General features: G+C 57.0%; 2 protein-coding genes across 10 annotated transcripts in view; one reads left to right on the top strand and one right to left on the bottom strand.

Moving 5' to 3' along the window:
- The window catches only part of LOC122381669 (general transcription factor 3C polypeptide 1-like), a 26,405-nt gene continuing 1,471 nt past the window's right edge, over positions 1-24,934 (top strand). Inside the window, exons 1-37 of one of the 9 annotated variants that reach the window (XM_043366150.1) lie at positions 1-19; positions 1,135-1,463; positions 1,712-1,905; positions 2,187-2,335; positions 2,525-2,652; positions 2,967-3,091; positions 3,754-3,896; positions 4,180-4,279; positions 4,461-4,623; positions 11,275-11,393; positions 11,778-11,884; positions 12,181-12,298; positions 12,522-12,812; positions 13,003-13,103; positions 13,317-13,458; positions 13,697-13,874; positions 14,129-14,340; positions 14,559-14,793; positions 15,778-15,961; positions 16,192-16,285; positions 16,553-16,730; positions 16,975-17,146; positions 17,346-17,406; positions 17,657-17,839; positions 18,237-18,381; positions 18,783-18,948; positions 19,194-19,329; positions 19,544-19,687; positions 19,898-20,034; positions 20,393-20,507; positions 20,882-21,096; positions 21,753-21,924; positions 22,270-22,350; positions 22,661-22,848; positions 23,227-23,415; positions 23,730-23,883; positions 24,339-24,559. In XM_043366150.1, coding sequence (XP_043222085.1) covers positions 1,373-1,463; positions 1,712-1,905; positions 2,187-2,335; positions 2,525-2,652; positions 2,967-3,091; positions 3,754-3,896; positions 4,180-4,279; positions 4,461-4,623; positions 11,275-11,393; positions 11,778-11,884; positions 12,181-12,298; positions 12,522-12,812; positions 13,003-13,103; positions 13,317-13,458; positions 13,697-13,874; positions 14,129-14,340; positions 14,559-14,793; positions 15,778-15,961; positions 16,192-16,285; positions 16,553-16,730; positions 16,975-17,146; positions 17,346-17,406; positions 17,657-17,839; positions 18,237-18,381; positions 18,783-18,948; positions 19,194-19,329; positions 19,544-19,687; positions 19,898-20,034; positions 20,393-20,507; positions 20,882-21,096; positions 21,753-21,924; positions 22,270-22,350; positions 22,661-22,848; positions 23,227-23,415; positions 23,730-23,883; positions 24,339-24,559 — 5,531 coding nt within the window. In that variant the 5' untranslated portion in view covers positions 1-19; positions 1,135-1,372. Of the gene's footprint in view, positions 20-159; positions 214-237; positions 673-766; positions 870-1,134; positions 1,464-1,711; positions 1,906-2,186; positions 2,336-2,524; positions 2,653-2,966; positions 3,092-3,753; positions 3,897-4,179; positions 4,280-4,460; positions 4,624-11,274; positions 11,394-11,777; positions 11,885-12,180; positions 12,299-12,521; positions 12,813-13,002; positions 13,104-13,316; positions 13,459-13,696; positions 13,875-14,128; positions 14,341-14,558; positions 14,794-15,777; positions 15,962-16,191; positions 16,286-16,552; positions 16,731-16,974; positions 17,147-17,345; positions 17,407-17,656; positions 17,840-18,236; positions 18,382-18,782; positions 18,949-19,193; positions 19,330-19,543; positions 19,688-19,897; positions 20,035-20,392; positions 20,508-20,881; positions 21,097-21,752; positions 21,925-22,269; positions 22,351-22,660; positions 22,849-23,226; positions 23,416-23,729; positions 23,884-24,338; positions 24,560-24,934 lie in introns of those variants that run through there. The other 8 variants (XM_043366141.1, XM_043366183.1, XM_043366131.1 and 5 more) reach the window with 8 other exon arrangements.
- On the bottom strand, positions 4,725-11,125 carry LOC122381704 (mucin-5AC-like). Its single transcript, XM_043366194.1, has 2 exons — positions 10,815-11,125; positions 4,725-10,475 (listed from the first exon to the last, which is right to left on the bottom strand). Exons 1-2 carry the CDS (start codon positions 10,825-10,827, stop codon positions 5,341-5,343), a joined length of 5,148 nt encoding a protein of 1,715 aa, XP_043222129.1. The 5' UTR covers positions 10,828-11,125; the 3' UTR covers positions 4,725-5,340.

Below are 24,934 nucleotides of genomic sequence, written 5' to 3' on the forward strand. Positions count from 1 at the left end.
CGGAGCTCGGTTGCAATTTGTAAATACGCACAGTTCAATGCCTGTTGTCAAAGTTGACACGTTCTTACAAAGTTCTTACGTCATGCTAAATATAGGTAGGTACGTCATTGCTAAACCATTGACCTCTTCAATGACTTAATAAACATATCCTTGAACTTTGCGGCCATTGAGGCAATTTCGCCGCACAACTTATCAAAATAAAGCACACGTGAGGTGGCTTATTTAAGTTTTTGTTTTGCTTCATCTTGGAAATATCGTTCTATTATTAGGCAGAAAATCATTCACAGAGTAAAACTGCTCAGCCTTTACTCCATAGTAAAGAAGGGGAGAAACATAAATACGTTTCAAACAACTGCTCAACTGCTTTGACTAACTCAGTCCTTGTGCTTGAAAATTTTTGTATTCGATAAGGGAGACTTCTAAAGAGATTAGCTTGATTTTCAGGGGTTAATTTGTACCAAATCAATATTCTTGCCACATAATATTACATAACCAAACCGAAACCATACAATCGGCTAGTCCCTTCCCTCTGACTTATAGTTGGCACCAGTACCTACCTATCCACTCTGCCCAATCTGAATCATCCAAAGTAACTAAAGCAATGCTAAAAATTCAAAGACAATAAAGGGAGAATGACTGTAAATTACATGACGATCCCGAGCTCTAACAGAGGTAACACAATTTTCACTTTAAATTTTAAAATTGCATTTGACCTTCAATATTAATAGCAGAGGACGTAATAGCATTTTCATAATGCCATTTTTCAGACAGTTTATAGGCAACTTGTAAAAATAAAGTCATTGCATATTTATATTTTCAGTTTGATCTAGAGTAATTTGGCAACTGCTACTAGAATGCCAGGTCGTCAGGTACTAAAATGATTGTCACACTTACATTGTGCATCAGTGTTCTTTGCATAACATTCATGGAAGTCAGCTATTTTTATATTGCCTGAAAACCTTACCTGCATGCTTCATGGCCTTTGTGTTTACACTATTGGCAAGTTGTAGAGTAGGTATGTGAGTCATATGCATTCACTTACCTATCTTACCTATTGTAATTTGTCCTCGCAACAGTAATGATGTAACTAGGTATGTCTGTTAAAATTTTGAATTTGTGTTCTTGTGTTCACAGATGAAACCTCTTCAGTGAATGGTTGAATCTCAAGACAGTTGTTTGATGATAGAGATCATGTGATCTTTCCTGACTTTGGAGCTATTGGGCTATGTTGAAGTGAATTTCTCAGTAACTTGCTGACCTTGTGAACTACACTCGCCTCTGGCTATGATGGAGTAGCAGCTGTTCAACTATGGTAGCCTTGAAGAACTGTTTTGCTGACCAAGAATAAGGAACTGCTTGACGCTTCTTGATAATGGCTCGCTCAGGCCTGGACTCTTTGGACTACTGTGCTGTGACTTTGGATGAGATAGCATTGGAAGGCCTTGATGGAATCACTTTGCCAGGTATGTAGTCAGGGTGTCTTTAGTTTCAAGTGATTAGGAAGCTTGCAGGCAAGCATTGTTCCTAACAACAGAAGTAACCAGCTATGCCCAAAGCTTAAATAGTAGCAGTACCTACAAAGTTTTGTCTTTTGGAATATAAGTTTCATTTATTGTAAGTAACATGGCTTTTAGCTAAGCATCAGAAGTTGAGCTTTTTTTGTCTGTGTCCATTATTCTATTTTCACATCTTCCTTTCCCATCTATTCCAGCTCTGTGGACACGCCTGTCTAACCAGCCCAACTTTGGGCTGTCGATTGATGAGGCCAGCACCAAGTTCTTATGGAAGGTGATCAGGAACAACCCAGACCTTGAGTTCTTCCAACTGCCCGAGGATCGACCTGATCTCGTTCTGTTCAACCGATTCGAACATCTCGATCATGACTACGGTATCGTCGTTGAACCGGTAAGTCCGGTCTGACAGTTTTGAATGGATGCAGTGTGCTGTTTGCTTAAAAAATCACTTTTTTACTTTTTTCACTGTGGGCTTCTCTCATGGTAATGTCAGGAACGCCTTACAGGTAGGGTAAATGTCTCATTAAATCTTTTACATTTGATGTCCGCCCACCAGTTCCCTCTCAATTCTCCCTTTGATGTTGAACTACGTACGGTTGTCGTCCCTGTGTCTGTCACCGCCCGCGTATTACCGAGTGTCTGTCCGACTCTGTCCGCTGACCGGGCTCCTAGCCTCAGTCCGAGCTGCCCGAGGACCCGTACCCGTTCGCGGCGGTGGACGACCAGTCGGCCAGGGTGCGCGGCTCGTGTTCCACCTACCACGAGCGGATACCGGTCACGGAGCTGGTGGCCGACCGATCACTGGAGGAGGTCGAACAGAGGTAGGTGCCAAACAGCTGAAGGGTTTCCAGTAGACGATTGAACAGATCGTAATGCAGAAAAGTCTTCGAGTTTTATGTATTGTCATTTTATGGTCTGTTCCGTCACATAGTTACATTGCTGACAGAAATGAGCGAATAAATTTAACCACCATCGGCCGTGCTTCGCCCCCCCCCCGCCCTGTGCTCCAGGTTCGGCCGCAACCGGCTGGTGGTCGTGGCGTCTCAGAGTATGCGGAACGCCGCGCTCGTGCCGCTCAGCTCGATGGACGTGGAGGCCGAGCTCAACCTCAGCCAGTTCGTTCTGCTGGAGCGGATCGGTCAGTTTGCTCATTAGCTAATCTGTCCTCGGCCAGCCGGGACCCATAACGGCGAAGAAAGATAGAGATCTTAATGCATTTCTCTAATCTTTTGATTTGGCTTAGTCTGTTTATTTCGGTTTCCTAGCAATACAATCCTATTTTGTTCTATTGTGATGTAATTTACCGAAGATGTTTTCAATGCTATCATGCCACTGCCTGTTTGTCTATGCTGAAACGTACCTCCAAGTACGTGCTATCACTTGAGCTCAGCACCCACGTATGCCGTCCCCCGCCGGTGATCCACTGTTCAGTGACCTGTTTCCCGTTCCCAGGCCGGTCCCGGTTCCACGGAGAGATCACCGTCGGCGTGCAGGGTCTCGGCGTGCTCAAGGAGCCGCCCAAGAACCTCTACTACCTGCGCAAGAAGCTGCTCGAGTACCGCCTCATCACCAAACAGGTGCGGTCAGTGCGCCTGAAGAGGCATGAGTATCTCGCCCTGATTTCGTTCGTGACCTGTAGTTACGTTTGGTGTTCTGCTGTCTGTTTGTCTGGCTGTCTTGTACTGTGTCTGGGGCAAGGCATTGCTCTGAATATCCTCAACATTGAACACAAGGGTCATGCCACATTCATGACGTCGGGTCATAGTTTGTGTCAAAAGGTATCTTTCGATGGATATGTCGGCCTGCCCCGTAGCCCAGTTGGTAGAGCCCTGGATCCCGGGTAGTGAGAGCCCGGGTTCGAGTCGCTCCGGCGCTCGAACCTCATGGTCTCGAACCTGGACCATCCTCCGTGGCGGGGATGGTCTGCGGTTGGTCGGAGCAGCCGAAGTCAGTTGAAATCAGTTGAGTGGAACAGGCCGTGTCCGACTTTGATTGGCACGTTAAACTTTGGCTTTTAATTGTTCCGTTACCCGGTGTTGCGCGATCGGGCGGAAGGGGTCGGGATTTACGCAACAAGCTTTGCTTAGCGCATGGGCTCCGGGGCTCTGTCATTCTGTCCATTGAGACATTCGAGCTAACTTTACAAAGAAAAAATTGCTCGAAGAGCTAAGGATGCACTGGTTGCTTCATTGCCTGTTTGGGATTTATGTGCGCTGATTTGTCCTTTTATCTGCCGTAGGGATTCTGTATGCGCGGCAGCAACGGTAAGAACTGCCAAGGCCGCCTGTACCACCTGCCGCGATTCTTCCGCGAGTTCCGGCCCAAGTACGAGGTGATGATCGAGCAAGCTGTCGAGATACTGCGCGCCCAGCCCAAATACCTGTGAGTGGATGCTCCGCACGACGGCGGTGGGACGTGAGGGTATCGTCACGGACGGGGCTACGGGTACTTTTAGTACAGGGTTGGGTACGTCTTGTGAAGGGAGCTGCAGATTGTCTTGGTCGTTCGTGACCAGGGGGTTAAGCCATTTTTTTTATTAGGATTGTCCTTGCTTTTTGCTTTCTTATGCCGATGTCAAATGTCCCTGAAAGGTTAATGAGTCTTTTCCATCGCTCACCGTCGTTCGATTTCGAGTGGCATGACTCTGGATATCGTCTGCCATCAGCATGCTGATCTCGGACTTCATCAAGCTGTTTGATAACCCGTTTGGTCTGAAGAAGGTGGCCAAGATGAGCGAGTTCCAGCGATTCATCAAGTGGGAGATGGTGAGTGCAAATGACGTCCATTCCGTCTCGTACAATGTCCACATCTTGCTTCCTAACTTTCATGGATGCCAGCGCCTCTTCACTTAGCGTAGGTCATTGTTTTTTTCATTGACTAGTCACTCGATGCTAGCTGGTATTCCCCCTTATTTACTGACCACTCGCGGCTCTCTCCGGACCACAGGTACCGCACCGGCTCATCTACCCGGACGCGCCGCGCAGCGAGTGGATCGTGAAGAACACGGGCCAGGAGCGCTCGTGTCGCGTCTACCGTCTGCTCGACCCCAAAGTGTCTGTTCGGGAGGCCTTGGAGGAGGCTGACGACGAGAACGACCCGGACGGAGACGGTACGTAGGTACTGCGGGGTGGACTGACGCCGCAGCTGGAGGGATGGGGGGAGGGATACAGTATCTAATTACGATCTCGGGTGGGAACAAAGTCTGCTTGGTAAATTCCACTTGATCGTTTATTGAGGTCGTTATTTGAACGTCTTTAACGATCATGCACGTCGAATACTGGTATGATCGACATTACTGCTAGTGCTTATATTCAAGTCACGCGACACAACAGCACACCATTTGACACCTAAAAAAGTTCAGTGACGCGTTCAAAAACCCTGAAGGTGTACCCTGTGACTCCTCACGAATCATGTTGCAAGTTGCGAGGTTTCTTTATCGTCGTAATTGCACTGGCAGTCCTGATCATGCTGTGCATCGCTTTATCAATAGAGTCGATGGTGACGAGATTCCTCCACTGTGAGGGCAGATTCTGAGACCAGCATACCGCGCATGTTGCTGGTATCATTTGGTTCCTCGATGCTTGCAATGCCCTGCCTTGGTTAGTGGAGTCAGATCACACTGCAAAGTGACATCGACCCTCACGTCCGCCTGCACCTCGACATTCGTGCCTCGTATGTGACTGTTTTCTTGCCGCCATACCTGTTGCCAATGTGGCCACCCTTAAATCTGCCATAGGACGGATGTAAATCTCCCATGGAATGAATGTGTGCCGGTCCCTGTGTAAGGTGGCCACAGATAATACCCTGATCATACTGCCGTCATCGCTCACGTGTCGGCGTGTCCGCGGCCCGGCGCGTCCCTCTGACACGGGAACAGGTCGAGCTGCAGCAGACTGCTGACGTGCGCGAACTCGTCCGTCTGTGTGTGCGTGTGCTGGAGGCGACGCACCACGGCGCGGCCGCCCTCCAGCGCGCCGTCTCCGTCCAGTGTGAGCCGCAGCGGGCGGCCGCCGGCCGGCTGGCGGCGCACCAGCCGCGCCTGGCGCAGCTCCGCCTCGCTGAAGCCCAGCGTGTAGACCGCCTCGCTGCTGGAGGTACTGCGGTCGGAGCGCGGCGTGGACGGGCCGCGTCGCGCCGGCGCCGAGCGCACCGAGCGGACCGAGCGCTGAGACCCGCCGCCGACGCCGGCCGGTGTGCCGCCCAGTCGTGGGGACACGTTGGCCGCGGTGGAGGCCCGGGGGTGGATGGTGGTGTCCGAGTGACCTCTGCTAGCCCTGGGGTGGTCGGATGGCGGCCGCCGGTCGGGGCAGCCCTGTGGCGGCGGGCGGGGGCGACGCGGCGGCCCGCCCGGTCGCGCCTGCCTCCCTGGCTGGTAGTCGTCGACCCGGCGCGGCGGCGGAGAGCGCTGTCGGCCGGCACTGCGCTCCGCCAGCACTGTCAGCTCGTAGCTGGCGTACTGCGGCCGCTGCGGGGTGGACTGCTGCGGCCTCTGCGCCGGCTGTAGCAGCCCCGGCTGGCGCGGGGACGGTGTGTCCGGGGTGGGCCGCCGGACGGGGATCCGGGAGCGGGTGTGCGGCCGGCGCGGCGCCGGCTCGTGCTGCTGCCGCCACTGGCCCGGGTGGTACGGGTCCGGGTCGGTCGGGTCAGCCGGGTCGGCCGGCCGCCGGCTGTCGGGTGGGCTGAGCCCGGTCAGCGGAGGTACCGCCGGCGTCTGTCGGCCCCCGTCTGACGCACTCCCCTCGTCCCCAGCCGCACAGCCGTCTGTGCTGTAGCGCACCGCGGCCGCCGACGGCTCCAGCTCCGTGTCCAGCTCGGTGTCCGACTCCGGTAACATTCCCTGGTCGTCTCCCTCTGCCCCCAGCTTCGGCTCGGCTCCCATATCAGCTCCCGGCTCCCGGTCGGTCTCCAGTTCCAGTGTCAGTCTTGTCACCATCTCGGGCCGCGGTTCCGGCCGCGGTATCGGCACCCTCTCCCGGGACACGGACCGGGAGCGCACCTCGTAGTCTCGGATCGTGTCACGCACCAGCGGCAACTGTGCTTCGTCCACACTCCGGCGGAACGACCCTGAGTAACCCCGGGTCGGTCCTGCGTCCTCCCGTGACCACTGCCTATCCACGGCGCCGAGAGTGCCGGGTCTTTGCTCGTCTTCGTCTTCTTCTCTGTCTCTGTACTCGTCTTCGTCGTTTTCGTATCCACCCCTGTTCCGGTCCATGTTGCGTCCCCTATCTGTGTCTCCGGCCCAGTCTCTGTCCCCGTCTCCGTCTCCCTCGTCGCTCTCTACTCCGCCCCTCTCGGGGCTGCCGGGCGGCGGAGTTTCGTCACATTTCAGCGGGGGCTGACACGGGTCCGGACTGCGGCTGGCACTGACACTGCGCAGTCGCGGCAGACTTCCTGACTCAATCTCTCTATTGACCAGGCTCTTTCGGACGTGCATCTCGGGCGATGGTGCGGGCACGACGCTGGAGCTGCTGGCGTGCTGAGAGGTTCGGACGGCAGCGGTAGACCGCGCGGTAGTACCGACTGAACCACTGACGTGTTGGACGTGTGCGGACGAGTGTCGGGACGGGTTGGCGAGGCTCTGCTCACCTGCTGCAGACTCGCGGCGGTAGGTCTGTCCCCCGGTACCGGTGGAGGACCGGGACGGTCTCAGACCCGTCTCTCCGCCCCTGCTCGCCTGGAAGGCCACTCCGCCACCGGCAGCGGTCCGCGACCCTCCGACATCAGCCGTGCTTGGTGTGAAGCTGTATCTCCTGGGTGGCGGCTGGTTCCTCCTCATATTGGGCTCCGGCTGTGCGCTGAGCGGCCGCGGCGCCTGAGGTACCACCCCGACCGACGGGCTGGCGGCCGTGCTCCCCACTGCCCCGGCGCCGCGGCCACGGCTCTGTGTGCGGATGGCGGCCACCGATCCGGCCGTGGGACTCCGCTCCATCCTGCTGGCCGTGTCCAGGACGGAGCCGACGCGCAGCGATCCGCGCCGCACTGCCGACGGCCGGACCGTGGGGGATGTGCTCGGTCGGACTGTGGGACTGGACCCGGCCGGCGGGACCGCAGAGCTAGCGAGGGAGCTGCGCCGTCTGTCCGGCGAACTGCTCAGTCTCCGCGGACTGCCCGTGCTGGTGGACGAGACCAGGTTACTGCGGCTGCTGCGGCTGCTGTCCACCCGAGACGGCGAGGTGGAGCGCGGACTGTCGGTGGCCGCTGTGGCAGGGGTGGACGGGGCTGACGGTACTCGGCCGGCGCTACCTCTGGTCATTGTTGGTGAGACACCGACGGCGCTGCCTTGACTGGGACGGACTGATAGCACGCTCTGACCGGGTCCAGAGCTGGGTTTGACAGCAGGAGTGCTGCCAGCTGCACCAGTGCTGGGTCTCACACCCAGAGTACTCCCGGCGGCTTCACCACCGTGTCCAATTCCTCCGGTGCTTGGTCTGGCGGAAGGGGAACTTGCGGCTCCTCCAGCACTGATTTTAGCAGTAGGCGATCTTGCAACTGCCCCGGCGCTAGGTCTGACGACGGAGGAGCTCGTAACTCCTACAGCGCTGGATTTGACGATAGGGGAGCTTACAACTCCTCCAGCGCTAGGTCTGACAACAGGCGAGCTTGCAACTCCTCCAGCGTTTGGTCTCACGGCATGCGAACTTCTAACTCCTCCAGCGCTAGGTCTGACTACCGGCGCACCCACACTAGTGCCGGAGCGAACGCCCGCTGTACTGTCGCTAGTGCCAACAGCGCTTCCAACTGCCGATACTTTTCCGCTCGGGCGCCCGGTCGGCCCTCCTACCATCGCGCCACCGTTGTCTGCTCTGCTCGAGTTTGGTTTGAGAGTGGACACGCTGCCGGGTGCTCCATTGTTTGCATTGGATCTGGTTGACGGTACACCGCTGTTGGATCCCATTGCCGCCGCCGCCGCCTCATGCGGTCCATCCTCCTTCTCTGGCATTGTGAATGTCGAGCTGCGTGTCCTCCCCAGACGGGAGGGCGGCGCTCGGACTGCGGCTGCGCTGGGTCGCGGTGTGACCGGTGCCGCGCTGGCCCGGCCCACGGCTGACTGGGTGCTCGGACTGAACCGGACCGAGCCGGCCGGTGCGGGCACAGAGCGGCGCTGGCCGACGCCGGACGGCTGCGGCGCCAGCCGGCGACTGCTGCTGCCAGCCACGGGTCGGGGCCGGCCGCTGGCGGGGGCGGTCTGCGGACGCTGGGCGCGGCTGGAGGACGCTGCTGTTGATACTGGCCGGCTGTGGACCGGGACAGCCGCTGTAGATGGGGATGTTTGTGGCGGTGTCGCAGCTGGCGGTGTTGTCGCGGGGACCGCCTGGTGGCTAGCCGCGGACGACGGAGGCTCGTCACGGGGAGGAACCAGCACGGTCACCTGTTCCTGCTGTGTTGGCGGTGTCGCTACCTCAGCAGCCACCGGAGCGCTGTCGCCCTGCGCCGGTCCGAGCTTGGATGCGGCACTGGCGGCCGGCACCGCCGACGGTGTTGTCTTCACAGCCGATACCGTGAACACCTGCACCTGTTGTTCGGAGACGTGCTGCTGGGTCAGCACGCTGGACGAAAACCCCGAGTCGTCGGCCGGCGAGAGCACGTCGCTGTCGCCGCGCCGCAGGTACGCCAGCTGATAAAAGTCCTTCCGGTCCTGTCGCCAGCGGCGAATCAGCTCGTCACTCTCGGCCGAGTCCAGGTAGTGCAGTGACGGCACGCTGGGCGCAGTAGCCGTCTCTGTGTACGAGCGACTGACCGCTGCTGCCACGGGCGGCGGTCGCGGCCGCCGGGCCAGGCTCTCGGCGTGCTGCTGCCGGGTCATGCCGGCGGCGGTACCGGCGTGAGCCGATCGCGACTTGGCGGCCGGCTGGGGCCGAACGGCTGCCGCCGCCGACCCCGCCGTTCCGGCAGACTGTGCTGAGCCGCCCAGTGGGTCCGACAGCGCCTTCCTCGCGGTGGCTGGTGATCGTTTTCTCCCGGTGTCAGCTGCCCGCCGCGGCTCAGCGGGTGCCACCACCGGTCGGTAGTCTGGCTGCGGTATTTGCCGGTCGACCGACACCACTCTGTCCTGTGAGGAGCAGGGCTGGATCCGCGATCTCCAGGCTCCCCGCGCGCGGCCGGTTCCGTCCGCTGCAGCGATGGTGGCGGCGGCGGCGGCGGGACCCGTGTCTGTTCCGTCACCATGGCCCACCTGCAGCTCATGACGAGCCAGCCAGCGCGCGCACTTCTCTATGCTGGGTGGCGCGCGGCTGGCCAGCGGCGGCGGCGGCGGCGGCGCAGGCGTGCGCGGCGGACGAGACATGGCTGCGTGCCCCGTCTGTTGCTGCTGCAGCGGCTGTGGGGGCGCGGGGTGGGACGCAGCACTGGCGCTGGACAGCCGCTCCGACAGACTGGCGTACTCTGTCTGCTGGGAGAGCCGACTGGCGTGTCGGCTGGCGGCCGGCTGCTGCGGCTCCGTCGGCGCCAGGCTGCAGAAGCTCGCCTCGCTGCCGGCCGTGTCGGGCTGCTCACCGCCCTCGAACAGGATCGTCAGGCCGCGCAGGCCATCGAGCGCGCCGGCCGACCGTTTGAGGCTGATGGTGGGGAAGCTGACCTGACGGCGCAGTGTGATCACCGTACTGCCGGTGCGGTCGCTGCGCGACGAGTCGGCAGAGGCCACCACCAGGTTCACCTCCGTCTCGGCAAATACAGCGGCGGGCACGGACACGGTCTGCGCCTGCTGAGTGACCGTCACTAGCGGCCCGGGAGCGGCGCGCACCTCAGACCGCTCGGTCGGCTCTCCGTCCGCCCGGCTCGGCTGGTAGCGCGCCGTGAAGTCGAACGACGAGTCCCACTCGAGCTGGCGCAGCTCGGCGGCGCTGCAGCTGGAGCCGGAGCGCGGCGACGGCTGCTGCAGCCGGCTGCTGCTGGTCGACGCCGAGCTGGTGGGCGTCGGCGGCTGCGCGGCTCGTCCCAGGCCGGCCTCTATGCCGCCCTCATCTGTCGGCACCGGCGTAGTTACGCAGACATGTAAACACCTAACACGGATGAACACACTGAACAGTGAACACGTTGCAGAACATACGGAACAGGTTGATCAGGTGCTCTTTACAAAAAGATCATTAGGTAAGCATCTTGGTGTCAGCGCTGATTGCCTTGCCTTGAAAACGTCTGAAATCAAGACTTTAGTAATGGTCCTTCCCGTCAGAAAAATCAGTATTGGTTTAACTAGCTCAACATGCGGCAACAGCAGGCTGATGCGAAATCGGGCTTCAATTACCCATCGCTAAGGAATTTGCTGCTTGTAGCTCGAATCTCTTGTAATTTGCAAAGACTCACCGGGCTGCGGCATAGTGGGCTGGGATGATTTCTCGCTCTCCCTGTTCTTGAATCCATTACAATAGCCGCGATATTCTCTGTTAACTGTAAAAATCGTAATGGTTGCTGAATACTAAGAAACCGTTTTAATTTACCTTGCTTCAACTTTCCAATTTTCATAGCCACGCTGGGGCCCAGTTCTATGTTTCGTTACAGCTGTCATCGATTTATTTGAAATACTTACGGATATGGATGATATAAATCAATAGCGAAGGAGCCGAAATTTGTTTTTGAAATAACACCCAAATTCCACCTATAGTTCTGTCCCCGATCAATTAACTGACGGTGATTGGAAACGATTGAAAATTATGAGAAAAGCCTCGCGTGCCAGACTTCAGAAAGCACCTGCATCCGATGCCGCTAGGTCTCGGAACCACCTCTCGCTAACGATACCTAATGTTTTTCTTTTCTTTTCGAGCAGCGCTCAAGTTCCCTGACCAGTCGACCATCTCACTGCAACACTCCCTGGAGAGGCAGGCGTTCAACCTGCTGCATGTGTACGGCTCGCGAGGCATCGACAGCAACACGCTGAGGAGAGAGGTGAGCGGACGCTGGGAGCCGATGTACGTATGTGAGGCGAGTGCTGGAAATAGATGACTTCACTCTGACAATGTTCAGTATTCGGTAGGCGGTTGCCTGTCACGGTTGAGCCGGTGGCAAATTCTAGCTTTTTTTGTTTATTCAGGAACGATATTTGGTGTCTAGTCTACTCAATGTTAAGTCGTTGTTGAAAACAATTGCTTTTACGGTTCCGTAAATCCAAAATCACCAAATGCAAAAAAAGTTACATCAGACATCCATGACTGACCTTGGCACGCTATTTTTATTTATATTGTTATCGTGACGCTTTTATCGCCTATGCTACTATCGCTGCTGTGTTGTACCGCCCCCGCCCGTCTGACCCCCCCCCCCCCTGCTCGGCAGCTCGGCCAGACCCCTCTGGACGCCCGTGCGCTGCTCAAGTCGCTGGCCAACATAAAACAGTCGGTGGAAACGTTCCGGGAGGACGTGGGACGCACGAGAATCACCAAGTAAGGCACCTTCTCTACTGTGACACAACCGTGAGCGAACACGTGAAATGTCTGGGAACAATGCCACATGAAATCGAAATAGTAAAAAATCTCACCACAGGTTTACAGCTCTTCATATGCGTCAATGTATAAAACAGCATCCTCAGTAAATTGTTCAGAATCTCCAGTACACGGTCACCAGTGACATCAATCATGTTCACATCACGAGTGTTTCCGTCCCTATCACTTCAACGATTGCTACCAGTCCACCCCCACACCCCACTCATATGACCCATTCTTCCCTCGCTGCTCGCCAGGTACGTGGCCTCGCGTTACGTTCACATGAGCGACACAAAGCTGGAGTTCTCGATGGAGGAGCAGCGGCTCAAGACTCTGACTGTGAAGACGGATACAGGCGCGCCGCCGGAGCCGCAGGTAACGGACACTCAGTGGCGCTGGTGGCTCACCTTCAAGAAGCGTTGCACACTACGCAGGGCTGAACGCTGCAGACATGTGTTTCTCGCTGTTTCGACATTAGTGTTTCGACATTAGCAGCTCTCGCCCTCCGGCCCGGTGTCGTTATTGTCCCGTTACCCCTGTTTGCTGGTTATCGTCGGTATATGTGGCTGTCCTCTCACCCCGTGTCTCTGTATTTCAGCTGCCGCAGCTGTCTCCGGCCGACCCGGTGTTCGTGATGCCGTGCGGCCCGGCGGACGGAGAGGATTTCGGCCCGCCTGTGCTGACTCCGGCCTTCACCCTGCCGTCCGCACCGTCCGGCGCCGCCACCTCTGCCACCAAGACAGCCCAGACGGCGACCAAGTCGACCAAACCGGCGGCCAAGGCGGGGAAGGCGGCAGGGAAGGCGGGGAAGGCGGCGACCGCCGAGGAGGACGCCGATGATATCACCGCTGCTGCCGCGTCAGAGGCTGCGGACGCTGAGAACAAGCCGGTAGGTGGGACGGAACAAGGTGGTAGTGGCACCAGCCTACGGACTCATGATCATATTTGCATTTTTCTGTCGCTGCTGTAGTAATTTACCTTAGGCGGCGGCTCGCCACAGCTGGAACATTTTGACGTGTGTCGGTATCGGTAGTACGCCTACAGTTCTTTTTTAAGCATTCCGTTTGCGTCTGTTTCAGGCCAGTGAGGTGGTGTCGCTGCTGCCGGACGGGGATAATCTGATCGACATGGAGCACTGCTTCCTGGAGCTGATCGACCCCACATCGCTGCAGCCCATCAGGTGGGACGCCGACTCTCTCTCTCTCTCTCTCTCTCTCTCTCTCTCTCTCTCTCTCTCTCTCTCTCTCTCTCTCTCTCTCTCTCTCTCTCTCTCTCTCTCTCTCCGGGGCTTTTAGTGTTATCGTTTTCGGTATTCCAAAGCGGGAACAGTTGTATTACTGATATTTATCGGCGCCTTATTTAATCGCTCACCCTGATAACCGTCCCTCGGCAGTCCGCCCAAGAGCGTGATCCCTCTGGAGCAGACGGAGCTGTTCTCCAAGTCGTCCTCCAGTCGACTGGTCAAACGCACCCGCATCATCCTCGAGATCGTCCAGAAGCTGAAAATCATCGACAACGCTTACCAGCTGCGACGGGTGAGAACGGGGCGGGGAACAGCGGGCAGAGGGGGAGCGGATGACCGGAATTTGGTGGAGAGAGGTGGGTACTGGAGACAGAATGTGAACTGTGAAGCCTTACGAGCGGACGCGGTGCTGCCTCGCCGCTTGAGTGACTTATCGCCGAGCGTCCCATTATAACAGTATTGCTACTAGTGTTTCGCCTCCACACGGCCTCCCTAGCCTCTAGTGACCCCACATTCTGCCCACCTTCCAGATGGTGCAGAACAGCGAGGACGACCAGGGCATCCTGACCAAGATGGACCGCAAGAGCTTCAACCGTATCCTGAAGCGTCTGTCGGACGCGGGCCTGGTGAAGAACTACCGTCTGACGCTGAGTCGCAGCGGACAGGTCAAACAGCGGCACATGATCGCCGACCAGGCCGTCGGACCGGGTGGGTCAGAGTTGAGGAGGCTGGAGTGAGGTTCAGCCAGGAAGTCTGAAATATTTTGTACTGGGAACGCCTCTTGATGTAGCCCCGTGGGTGTTAATGGAAAGTATGTTTTCAAGCTATGAAAGAAGATAGCAGTTGTAGATTAACACTGTATTGCGCACAAGCATCGTACGGTAATTGTGGGCTCAGGGGCTGATACCAGCTCCCCATCAGTGTGCTGTTGTGCTCTAACATTTAATTCTCTCTATTCCCAGACAACACGCTGCTCAAGTCGACGATCGAGCAGGCCAAGGCGGCGTTCCTGGTCCAGCTGGGCGTCACCAGCGCCATGCAGGCCGAGCTGCCGCCGGAAGGACCGCCCACCGACGGCCTGGCGCCCGACGTGGCCAGCAGCGTGCGCGAGTACCACGCCAGGTTCCTCAAAAACATCGGAAATAATGTCGAGAAGCCGCACGTCCGGGCCACGGTGAGAGTCGAGGGCAGAGCTGGATCTTACTGGATGGGAAGCTATGTCAGGAATTTGCGAGTCTTAATTATCGTTACGTTGTTTTATTCCCCCTCTTGGACACATGCAGTGGTACAATTATGTGTGCCCGTGTGCCGCCTCTTTGCCTCGCTTGTCCCAACGGCCTGCGTTACATTCTAACGCCTTCCGTTCCTCTCTCTGTACCCTCCGCTTTGCAGAAGCGGAAGCAGAACGAGACGTACTTTGTGCCCAAGTTCCGGCGGCTGCAGATGCTGCAGGAGTTGCTGTTCTACATCAGCCGCGACTACGCCGGCAACACGCAGCTGGACCAGACGGAGCCGCGCCGTCAGATGCTGGCCATGGACCCGGAGCTCGACCCCGAGACACTGCCGCGGGCCTACACCAACAACATCGACTGGATGACCTTCATCGGCCCGCTGCCCACACACGCCAGTCAGTACATACAGCCCGCTGCCCACACACGCCAGTCAGTACAGCCCGCTGCCCACCCACGCCAGTCAGTACAGCCCGCTGCCCACACACGCCAGTCAGTACAACCCGCTGTCCACCCACGCCAGTCAGTACAGCCCGCTGCCCACACACGCCAGTCAGTACAGCCCGCTGCTGCCCACCCACGCCAGTCAGTACAGCCCGCTGCCCACCCACGCCAGTCAGTACAGCCCGCTGCTGCCCACCCACGCCAGTCAGTACAGCCCGCTGCCCACACACGCCAGTCAGTACAGCCCGCTGCCCACCCACGCCAGTCAGTACAGCCCGCTGCCCACCCACGCCAGTTAGTACAGCCCGCTGCCCACCCACGCCAGTTAGTATAACTAGTAAAGCTATGCTGGGATTATTTCACAGGCCGGGGCCATGAATTCAGTCTGTTGATCAGCCTGTGCAGCAATACTGTAGTTGAGTGTAGTATGCCGTGTTACGTCAGGCCCGGGCCGCGGCTGAACTATGCTATGGCAGCTGTGTGACACGAGGCGTTTGTAACCTATTTATCCGTCTCTCCCAGGCTGGGGCCGCGGCTGGAGCCTGCAGCTCTGCGACATACTGACTCGTCTGTCTTGTATCTGTCCTGTCTCTCTCAGGCTGGGGCCGCGGTTGGAGCCTGCTCCGTGACGTTCTGACCCGTCTGTCCTGTGTGTTATATCACAGGCTGGGGCCGCGGCTGGAGCCTGCTCTGTGACGTGCTGACCCGTTTATTCTGTGCCCTCTCTCCCAGGCTGGGGCCGCGGCTGGAGCCTGCAGCTCTGCGACATACTGACTCGTCTGTCATGTATCTGTCCTGTCTCTCCCATGCTGGGGCCGCGACTGGAGCCTGCTGACCCGTCTGTCCTGTGTCTGTCCTGTCTCTCTCAGGTTGGGGCCGCGGCTGGAGCCTGCTCTGTGACGTGCTGATCCGTCTGTTCTTTGTCCTGCCTCTCCCAGGCTGGGGCCGCGGCTGGAGCCTGCTCTGTGACGTGCTGATCCGGATGCCTCTGTGCATCTTCCTGCGAATGGTGAACATCCCCTACTTCACGCCGACTGTACATCGGTACATGGCGCACCGGGTTCTGCGGAACCTGCCGCCCACACACCTGCCAGAGGACGTGGTCAGCTGCCTATTCTGGAAGTGAGTGGGCACTCCCCTGGCGTCTCGCTGCTTCTCCCGGAATTCCGAAAACCGAAATAGGAACGAGACAGCTACAGTGAAGCGTTGTCGGTAATTGATGTTCAGACTAGCTGATAAGTATGATGGCGAACACAAAAGAAGGTTGTATGATCTTGTGCCACGTAACTGTCCTAGGCATGGCTCCTCCGCCTTAGTACTACTGTGACGTGCTCCGACCGGCCTGTCGGCAGGCGGAAGTACATGTTTTCGATCCACGACGACATCACCCGTCTGGTGTTCATGGGTCTGGCGCAGCTGGGACAGCAGATGCTGGCCAAAGATCAGGTGAGGACGCAGCGAGGTGGGCCTGATGGGGGCTCCCCGCTGTGGAACCTGTTGAGCGGCCTGCACCCTTTGCGGGCTAGCCGTACCATGCCGCAAGCACATTGAAAGTATCGAGGTAGTCTTTCCGTTTCCCAGCATATTCTGTTTGTGATTGCGATTGATGATATTCTGCCTGGCAGGCTTTTGTGCTCTTCGGGGGTCTGTATGTTACCCTACATCTGTTTTTGTTTGTGTCTGTTTTTGACGGCAGTCTGTGTTCACCGTCAGGTGTTTGTGTTCTGTAACCGGAACGCCTCGCTGCTGGACACCAGCATCTCCAAGGAGGGCTACCACCGCGTCGACCCGGACATCCAGTACCCGGTGAAAATGTACCACTTCGACTCGCTGTCGGCGCTCAAAGACTACTGGTTCGACCTGAAGACGATCGCGCTGAGCACGGCGCTAGGTAAGGGGGCGCCGGCGGAGCGCTGCTGGAAGGGCTGGAGGGGCCAAAACAGGGATAGCTGGAGGTGGCAAAGTAAGACAAGGTTTCTAGCATGTTATCGTTATAAACAAATACGATCTGCTTAGGTGCTTGGTGCTATGTCCACCGTTTTAGATGTCATTCTGCGGTTCTGAACTTCCGTACTCCTGGCCAACCTCCCACCTGACCTCCGACTTCTGATGTGTCTGCCCTGCTCTCCCGGCAGGCTCCCGTAACCTGGTGGCCGGCCAGAAGATCACTATCGAGATCCCGTTCTACAAGCCGGCGCTGGTGCGCTGGGCCAAGCCGCGCACCCCGGACCAGGCGGACGGCCTGGACCAGGGCGAGATCCCCGGCGACCAGCTCGGAGCAGGAGGCATCGACACAAGCATGTTCGCGTGAGTGGCGCGGCGGCTGGTGAGGCGGGGAAGACGGGAAGGTAGACAGTAGCGACGGGAAGGCTGGGTTATACATCAGCTGTGGTTCATGTGTGATCGTCTCTTTTTATTTTTAATCCAAACTATCTTGACTAATGGCTGTTGGTATTGTGTGGCGAATTTGTAATGGCGTGAAGAAAGTATGTCTGTCTGTTTTCAGTCATGTCCTGCGAAACTGGAAGTGGAGAAGGATGGCTCAGCTCACGCAAGCCAATAAGACGGTACGTCGCAACTTTTGTGCTGTCAATGGCTCATTAGCCCGATGCGTTGCGAAGTTTTAGAAAACAATATCCACTTAGTTTCTGCATTTAGGTACTGTATTAGTTGCTGTAGTGGGCTTCACATTCATGTTTCTGATATAGGTCTTTGAGACGGGGTTAGAGGGAATAAATAGAAATATGTCAGCTCCAAGTGTACAATTTTATGTAATTCTGGCGCTCCCGCCGACTGACGTTGTTCTCTGGCCCCCAGCCGAGCGGTCCGTCTGGCTCGTCGGCCGGCGGCCCGTCCACTGAGAACGGCACAGAGAGCGGGCCCGCACGGGCGGCCAAACGGCGCCGGCACTCGACTGGCGGCCGGCGGCGACCGGCGCCCAAACTGATGGAGCCGCCCTCGGAGCCGCTCGGACCCGTGGTGGACGTCCACATACACAAGGTGAGGGGGGCACACAGGGCCAGAGGGCCACTGTGCACACACTCGGGACGAGGGAGATACGCAGTGTCCTGGAGCCGCCCGCGGAGCCGCTCGGACCCGTAGTGGACGTCCACATACACAAGGCGAGCCGGGGCAGGCCGGAATGAGAGCCGCTGTTGTGTTTTGTCACTAAAATCGGACCTTGATTTAATAGTACGTTCAATGTTCGTGGTACTTGACGAATGCATACTTTTTTTTTATCAGTTTCAGTTCCCTATCTTTAACCCCTGTCTTTAACACCATTCCATTGCAGTTCGTAAATCGACCACCAAACTCCCCGCTGGTCCACCTTTTCTATGCCATCGCAGCTCCCAGTTAGATACCAGAGAACACACTATGTATGACCGCGCCTCCCCAGCCGGCGGACGGCTCGGCAGAGCGACCCGTGATGGTCACCCGCGGCCGAAACGTGCCCCGCTCCCGGGCGACGCGCAAACGGCCGGCCGAGAACGACAGCGAGCAGCCGGGGCCGAGCCAGAAACGACGCAAGTCCGCCATGGATGGTAAGTGGCCAGCGAAGGGAAACGGGAGGAGGGGAGCAGGGGGGGGGCGCTGTGTGGTGGTTAACAGCTGTTTTCCAGCCTTTTCTCGAATTTATACATGTGTGTGGTAAGGTACGCAGTGCTCGAGGTATTCGCTTGGGTTGACTTTCGTCCCCAACTTAATTTGGAATGTTTGGCTGATCTAAACGATATTATTTTATGGATGATCGGGATGTCATGGATAATCTTGTGGATAATCGGGCATTTCATTTATAGCCGGCTCATGAATAATGTACTTTTTCGCCTCTCCTGCTCGGTGACTTTTCCCCTCCCTACCCGCTCATGCGCTGTGAAGCGGTCTTCTGCCCTCGCCACCCGTCCGTTTGTGATTGTACTGACGCGGTCCCTGTCTGCTCCGTCAGCGTTCAGTGCCAGCCACCGGCCGGGACTGGCCGAGCGGCGACTCCGCGTGTTCCGACCCAACCAGAAGACCAAGTTCGAGCGCATCATGGGCTCGAAGAAGAAGCGCGGCCCCAAACCTCCGCGGGACGAGATTGACAAAAAGGCGCTGCAGCTGCTCAAGAAACAGTACGGAAAGGGCGCGCGGGGTGGCACTGGGAAATATATGGGATGTACGAATTGTTTGTTGTTGGTGTTAGGTGGTACGGGGAGAATTACGATGACGATGGGAAGAGTCAAGGTTGGCCAGCTACACTTTGACAAACTCTCGTGTCTGTATCATAATTGTGCTGTATGATTACCTGTCTCTGATGCCGAAGTGAGGATGCTTTGAACTACTGCTGTCACTGACTCCGTCTCTGTGTAACCGTCAGACGGTGCGACTGGTCGGAACGCGAGAACACCTACCTGTTACTGGCGCGCGTGGCGCTCGGCCTACTGGTGGACACCTACAAGGTGCCCAGCCGACAGTACATGACTGTCCGGGACGCGCTACACGAGACAATAGAGGTGAGAGAGGGCATCTCTGACTGATAGTGGTGTTACGTAGTGTTCATGGAGCAAGGCAAGTGGCGCAATGACGCCATCTACGATGCTGAATGCCCTCATTTGCTCGCAATGATTTTACTTGGCAATGGCTCGTGGAGGTCCACTTTCCACAAGGTCCGACGAGGTCCTTCTATTTCTCTCGGTGCCTGACGGCAGCCCGTCTCCCGTCCCCCAGGAGTCGCGTAACAAGACGGCGCACGCGGTGCACCGCCGGATCGCGTTCATGTTGCGCCGGCCCCAGACGGTGGCCAACGTGAGCCTCACCATACAGGAGCACCTGCTGGACCCCGACATACGGGCCATCATCCACCAGGAGGAGGTACGTCTGGCTACGGAGGGGGGTAAGGGGAGGGAGAGGCAATGATGGAGAAAGTAAGCAGCTCGATGAATTATATCTGACCTCCAGAGCTGCTGTCCCATAATTATACGCTGAACAGCTATAATTTTGCCAGTTTGCTTCCGTGGCGTTTGACTGTTCTCTATTCTCTATGTTCCATAATCTGACAGTGTTCTCTGTACTTCTCCACAGCGTCTGACGCAGAACTCGTTCAACACGGAGGTGGTGTTCCCGCAGCGGTTCCGTCAGGTGATGGCCATCCTTTTGGCCAAGAACGACCGCTCGGCCGTGAAGGGTGACCTGCTGCCCGCCGACTACGCAGAGCTCACGTAAGACACACGCGGAAGCCGGGCGGGTCAACGGGACGTGGGTAACTTATAGGGCACGATGTGCTCTCGTCTTTCTTGGCCGACAGAGGCTCTAGTCTGTATAGAAAGCTGATGAAAAATTGTTGACTAGCATAGCTGAGTGGGGTAAGTTGTCCAGGTTTCAATTAGATCCGCTGTTAGTAATAAACGTCATTGGCTGGTTAGTGGTTATGGAACAATTTTATTAAATAACACGCTCAAAGTTTGTCTCACCAGTGATTTTATTGCGGCTAGGCGTTGCGTCTGTTGCCGGCTGACCAGCTCACCCCCGTCGCCTTTTTACGTCCTGTCTGACCGATGCCGCGCTGACCGTGCCCAGGGACAAGTACGACATCGTGCTGGGTGATAACGTCCGACTGGGTCTGGTGGTGCCAGTGCCGGCGCTGATCTCCGAGGGTGACGTCCACCTGCACACGGTGGCCGGGCTCGTGGTGGTGAGTTATAGAGCGGGTTCTGAATTATGGAGCTATAGGGGGAGATGTACACCTGCACACGGTGGCCGAGCTGGTGGTGGTGAGTGGTAGAACGGATGGTAGTGTGTGGCAGACGGTCTAGTGGGTCAGTGGACTAGGCGTGTATCATATTAAGTTGTTTGGTCGGATTGAGACTCGAAGTGATTTTCTGGTTAATCAGGGAAAATAAATGTCGAGCAGATTAACACACCGCCAATGTATTAATCTGTACTTGACAGACGTCCACTGTCTAGGCTGCGGGGTCTGATGTGTGTTGCCGTCCAGACCCCTCTGATCTGTCTGCCACTGTCTCCTCTCTCCATCTGACCCCATCCCTCCCCCCGTGTCTCCACCAGTCGTACCTGACGTCGCGCGAGGACAAGTCGTGTCCGATGACGCAGCTGTACCACGCCAGCCAGCAGTACCCCGAGGAGCTCATGTTCGCGGCTCTCACCCATCTCCGTACGTCGGGCGTGGCCTCACAGCGCCGCGGGCACGCCGGTATACGGGTCATCAAGGAGAGCAAGGGCCTGCTGCACCCCACCAGCAAACCCTACATACTCTCCACAAAGTGAGTCAGGTACCCCACCAGCAAACCTTACATACTCTCCACAAAGTGAGTGGGACAGGGAAACCCCACCAGCAAACCCTACATACTCCCCACAAAGTGAGTGGAGGCACCCACCAGCAAACCCTACATCCTCTCCACAAAGTGAGTGGGACATCCACCAGCAAACCCTACATACTCTCCACAAAGTGAGTGGAGGCACCCACCAGCAAACCCTACATCCTCTCCACAAAGTGAGTGGGACATCCACCAGCAAACCCTACATACTCTCCACAAAGTGAGTGGAGGCACCCACCAGCAAACCCTACATACTCTCCACAAAGTGAGTGGGACACCCACCAGCAAACCATACATATTACATACTCTTTACAAACTAGGGAGTGGGACGAGTAAGATGCCTGGTATTGATGCTCTTCAAGCGGATCGGATAATGAAGATGGATGGTAGCATCGTTACTAGTGCTGCCGATATCAGTAGTGATTTTCCTCTTGCAAAATGATGTCGGAAATGGGAGTTAATATTGTTTTACCAACATTTTAAATTGTCTAGATGTCCTTACTCTGGTTCCCTTTTCTCACATTCTCTTTGAACTAAAACACGTGTGATTTGTAAGTTTGCCCGTTTATGATTTTCTATTGTTCGATATGTGTGTGAGTCAGGTTCCGGCACAAGTTCATCCAGCGGTACCAGTACGGCCTGTACTCCGACTGTTTCAACTTCTTCAAGACGCTGCTGTGGAACTCGCTGAAGGAGGAGGCGTTCACGTCCATCGGCGGCATCCAGCGCGGCGGACAGGCCGCCATGATCTTCAGCCTGATGGCCAACAACCAGGTGAGCTGGGATGGCGGTCTGGGTGAGGGTGCTGGGAGTAGGGTGTAGGAGGGCGCTGCAGAGGAGGGACGGAGGTGGAGTCGATGGTGATGCTGTCTCATTAATTATTGTTCAGTGAATAGTAGCTCATGAAGACGGGTTTGTGATTACTGAAAGAAAGCATGTCTTAGTTTAGGATTCATGTCTGCTCCTTCAGAGAGGAATATTATTCCATGTAGCGGACGTGTGCCTGCTGACCTGTAGCCATCTCTAGGCGGTGGTCACATAAGACTCGCTGTCTCTATTCACTCCAGTGTGTGGCGGCGGTCACGGCAGCCCACTGACTCGCCCCTCTCCGTCTGACAGCTGGCGTACGAGGTGTCTGTGCCGGAGAACCTGATCCGGCTCAGTCGCAAGGAACAGGAGCAGGGCTCCGCGCTCATACAGGTCGGTGACCGGTATCGACAGTATGCGATATCACCGATATAGCCAGTACACTCGTTGATGGTGCCAGTATAACATACGATCAGGATATTATTGCCGATTTTTTTTTGTATTCATTTAAATTATACAACGTCCTTTTTTTTGCTTTGTTTGATGGCCTGCATGTAGTTTTACATTTCCCACGTTCTTTGATGTGTCTTCGCTGGTCTGATTAGCAGAGCTCAATTCCTGTCACCATCTCTCGAGCATCCCAACCTGCCGCTATTTGGTACCGAGACTGCCAGCTAACCACCCGTCCCACACCGTTTATCAGGACATTGAGGAGCGCCAGTCGCGTCAGGAGGCGCCCGCCGACGACGGTCACATGTCGCTGGGCCGGACGGGCGCCAGCGGGCAGAAGCGGGTCGGTCTGCGCTCGTCCATGTCGCGGCTGGTGCTGCTCGCCGCCCGGGAGAGCCAGGACACCGAGCTGGCCATGGCCGACGGCGACAAGGCCGGCGGGTGAGACAGGCGGGACGGGGTGGCTGAGTGTGGGACCGTGACCGGGTGGAGCGGGGTGTGACAGGACGGGACGGACAGCAGGGGGTGGGGTGCGGGGAAAGAATCGCGAGGGTCATCTGTCAGGCTCATGGTATAAGGTAACTAACAATGTACGGAAACGAGCTCGATGGCAGACGGAAAATGCGAGCACAGGATTCCTTCAGAAAAGGAGCGGTTATGCAGGCGCTTGTTTGGTCGGATACCGGACCTTGGATGTTACCGCTGTGTCTGAGTGCTGTTTAGCAGTTACCGACAAATATTGATGACGTCTTCTCTCTGCCATCCCAAGTCAAACTTTCCCTGACTGTAGCCCCTTCCCCCCGTTCCTCCCGCCCTCAGGAAGGACACGCACGAGTATCACGAACAGCTGCACATCGTGCCGTTCACGGTGCTGGGCCGTCTGGTGGCGGCCACCCCGCCCCCGCCGGCGGCCGACGGAGAGACCGGCGACGGCTCGATGGAGGTTGACGAACAGTTCATTCCCGTCACCCCGCTGATGGCGCAGGCCACCCGGGACAAACACGCACGGTGAGCGCGGACGGCCGGGTGACGGCGGCTGGTTGTGATAGAAGGGAGTGGTGGAGAGTATTGATGGAGTGATGGCTAGTGACGCTTCATCCAAGTGGACAGGGCTGAATACCTGTGCGGTCGACGGGTGCGTGGACGGGTGCGTCTCTGGGGTTATGATGGAACCTACCGTTATGAAGTGTTATGCCATCTTGAGCCTACTGTATGTACAATGTACATAGTTTGTATGCCTCGATGAAGCCCGTGAAGACCCGCGACCTGCACTAACCGAACGACTTGTGACCTGTCCTGACCCGTGACCCGTCTGCTGACAGGATGCTGAGTGCCAGGGCGCCGCCGGTGGAGTCAGTACTCACCCGTCTGAAGGAGGAGGGCGCGATAACCACCGAGGAGTCGCGGCACATCAAGCACCTGCTGTCGCTGCTGGACGACGCTGGCGTGCTGGGAATGCCGCCCGAACAGCTGCTGGTGAGATAACGGCCGGAGGACGCTGGCCGATCAGCGGACGACTGAGGGCCGAGGGGGGAGGGGGATGCTGGGCACGCAGGGGCTGTCTGGCCGGGTGGTGTACGATAGATGGGTCACACGGGCAGATCGTTCAGTTCGGGCTCGCACTGCCCCTTCTCCGTTTTTTTTTTATTTTTACGCTCGAGTGCTGTGCCCTTTCTTTGTTGACATGTGAACTCAATTCATTGTGAGTGTCCCCGTTTGATGGGGATTTTTCCGTCTGTTGTGGTTTTATTTCCTGTATGATCAGGTTCTACATATGTTTCCTCGGATGCGGTCTATGTCTGCGGATGTCAGTCCATCAGTCATTCACCGCCCTCACAGTGACTGTGTCCACGTTTCCCCCCAACGTCTAGGCAGGGTCGAGCTGCGCCACCTCACCCCTCACTGACTGTGTGTCCCCCCCCCCCCCTCAGCTGGAGTCGGGTCTGGGCCGCGCCGAGCTGCGCCGGCTCTGCGAGCTGATGGTGCGCCACGAGCTGCTGCTGCGCTGCGGCGTGGGGCAGCTGGTGTACGTGTCGCGCGCCGCCGGCCAGCCCTGGGTGCTGCACTCGTACCACCTGACGCGCACGCAGCAGGACACGGTGGCCAGTCGAGTGGCGGCCGCCGGCGGCGACCTGCGCGCTGCGCCCGAAAAGTGAGTGTCCTCGGGCAGGGAGTGGCCTGGCCTATCGCTAGAGTGGGGTCAGACCCACACATACCCTTGCCTTATCAAGGTTATTCTTAGCACCGAGGTGAGAGGAAATTCCATGGGTGCGTCAGCGAGATACACAGCCGAGTGATTGAGTAATCACGATAGCTAGTCTGATGCCCGCACTCAATGCTTAGTGGCCTTTCCGACAGTGACGGCTTGGCTTTATCAATAAGTGGTGATCATTGTTAACCACATGGTCTGGCTAGATGGCAGATACTTCCTTTTGACACCCCACCGGTGACACTTCAGTTATCATGCGGGAGTTACCCCGAGCTGGCCCGACCGTTTCATTCAGCGTTATCAGCCACTCGTCCTCAC

Source organism: Amphibalanus amphitrite, unplaced genomic scaffold (genome assembly GCF_019059575.1).
Source record: "Amphibalanus amphitrite isolate SeventyFive unplaced genomic scaffold, NRLGWU_Aamphi_draft 000011F_arrow, whole genome shotgun sequence".
In the NCBI taxonomy this organism is placed as follows: domain Eukaryota; kingdom Metazoa; phylum Arthropoda; class Thecostraca; order Balanomorpha; family Balanidae; genus Amphibalanus; species Amphibalanus amphitrite.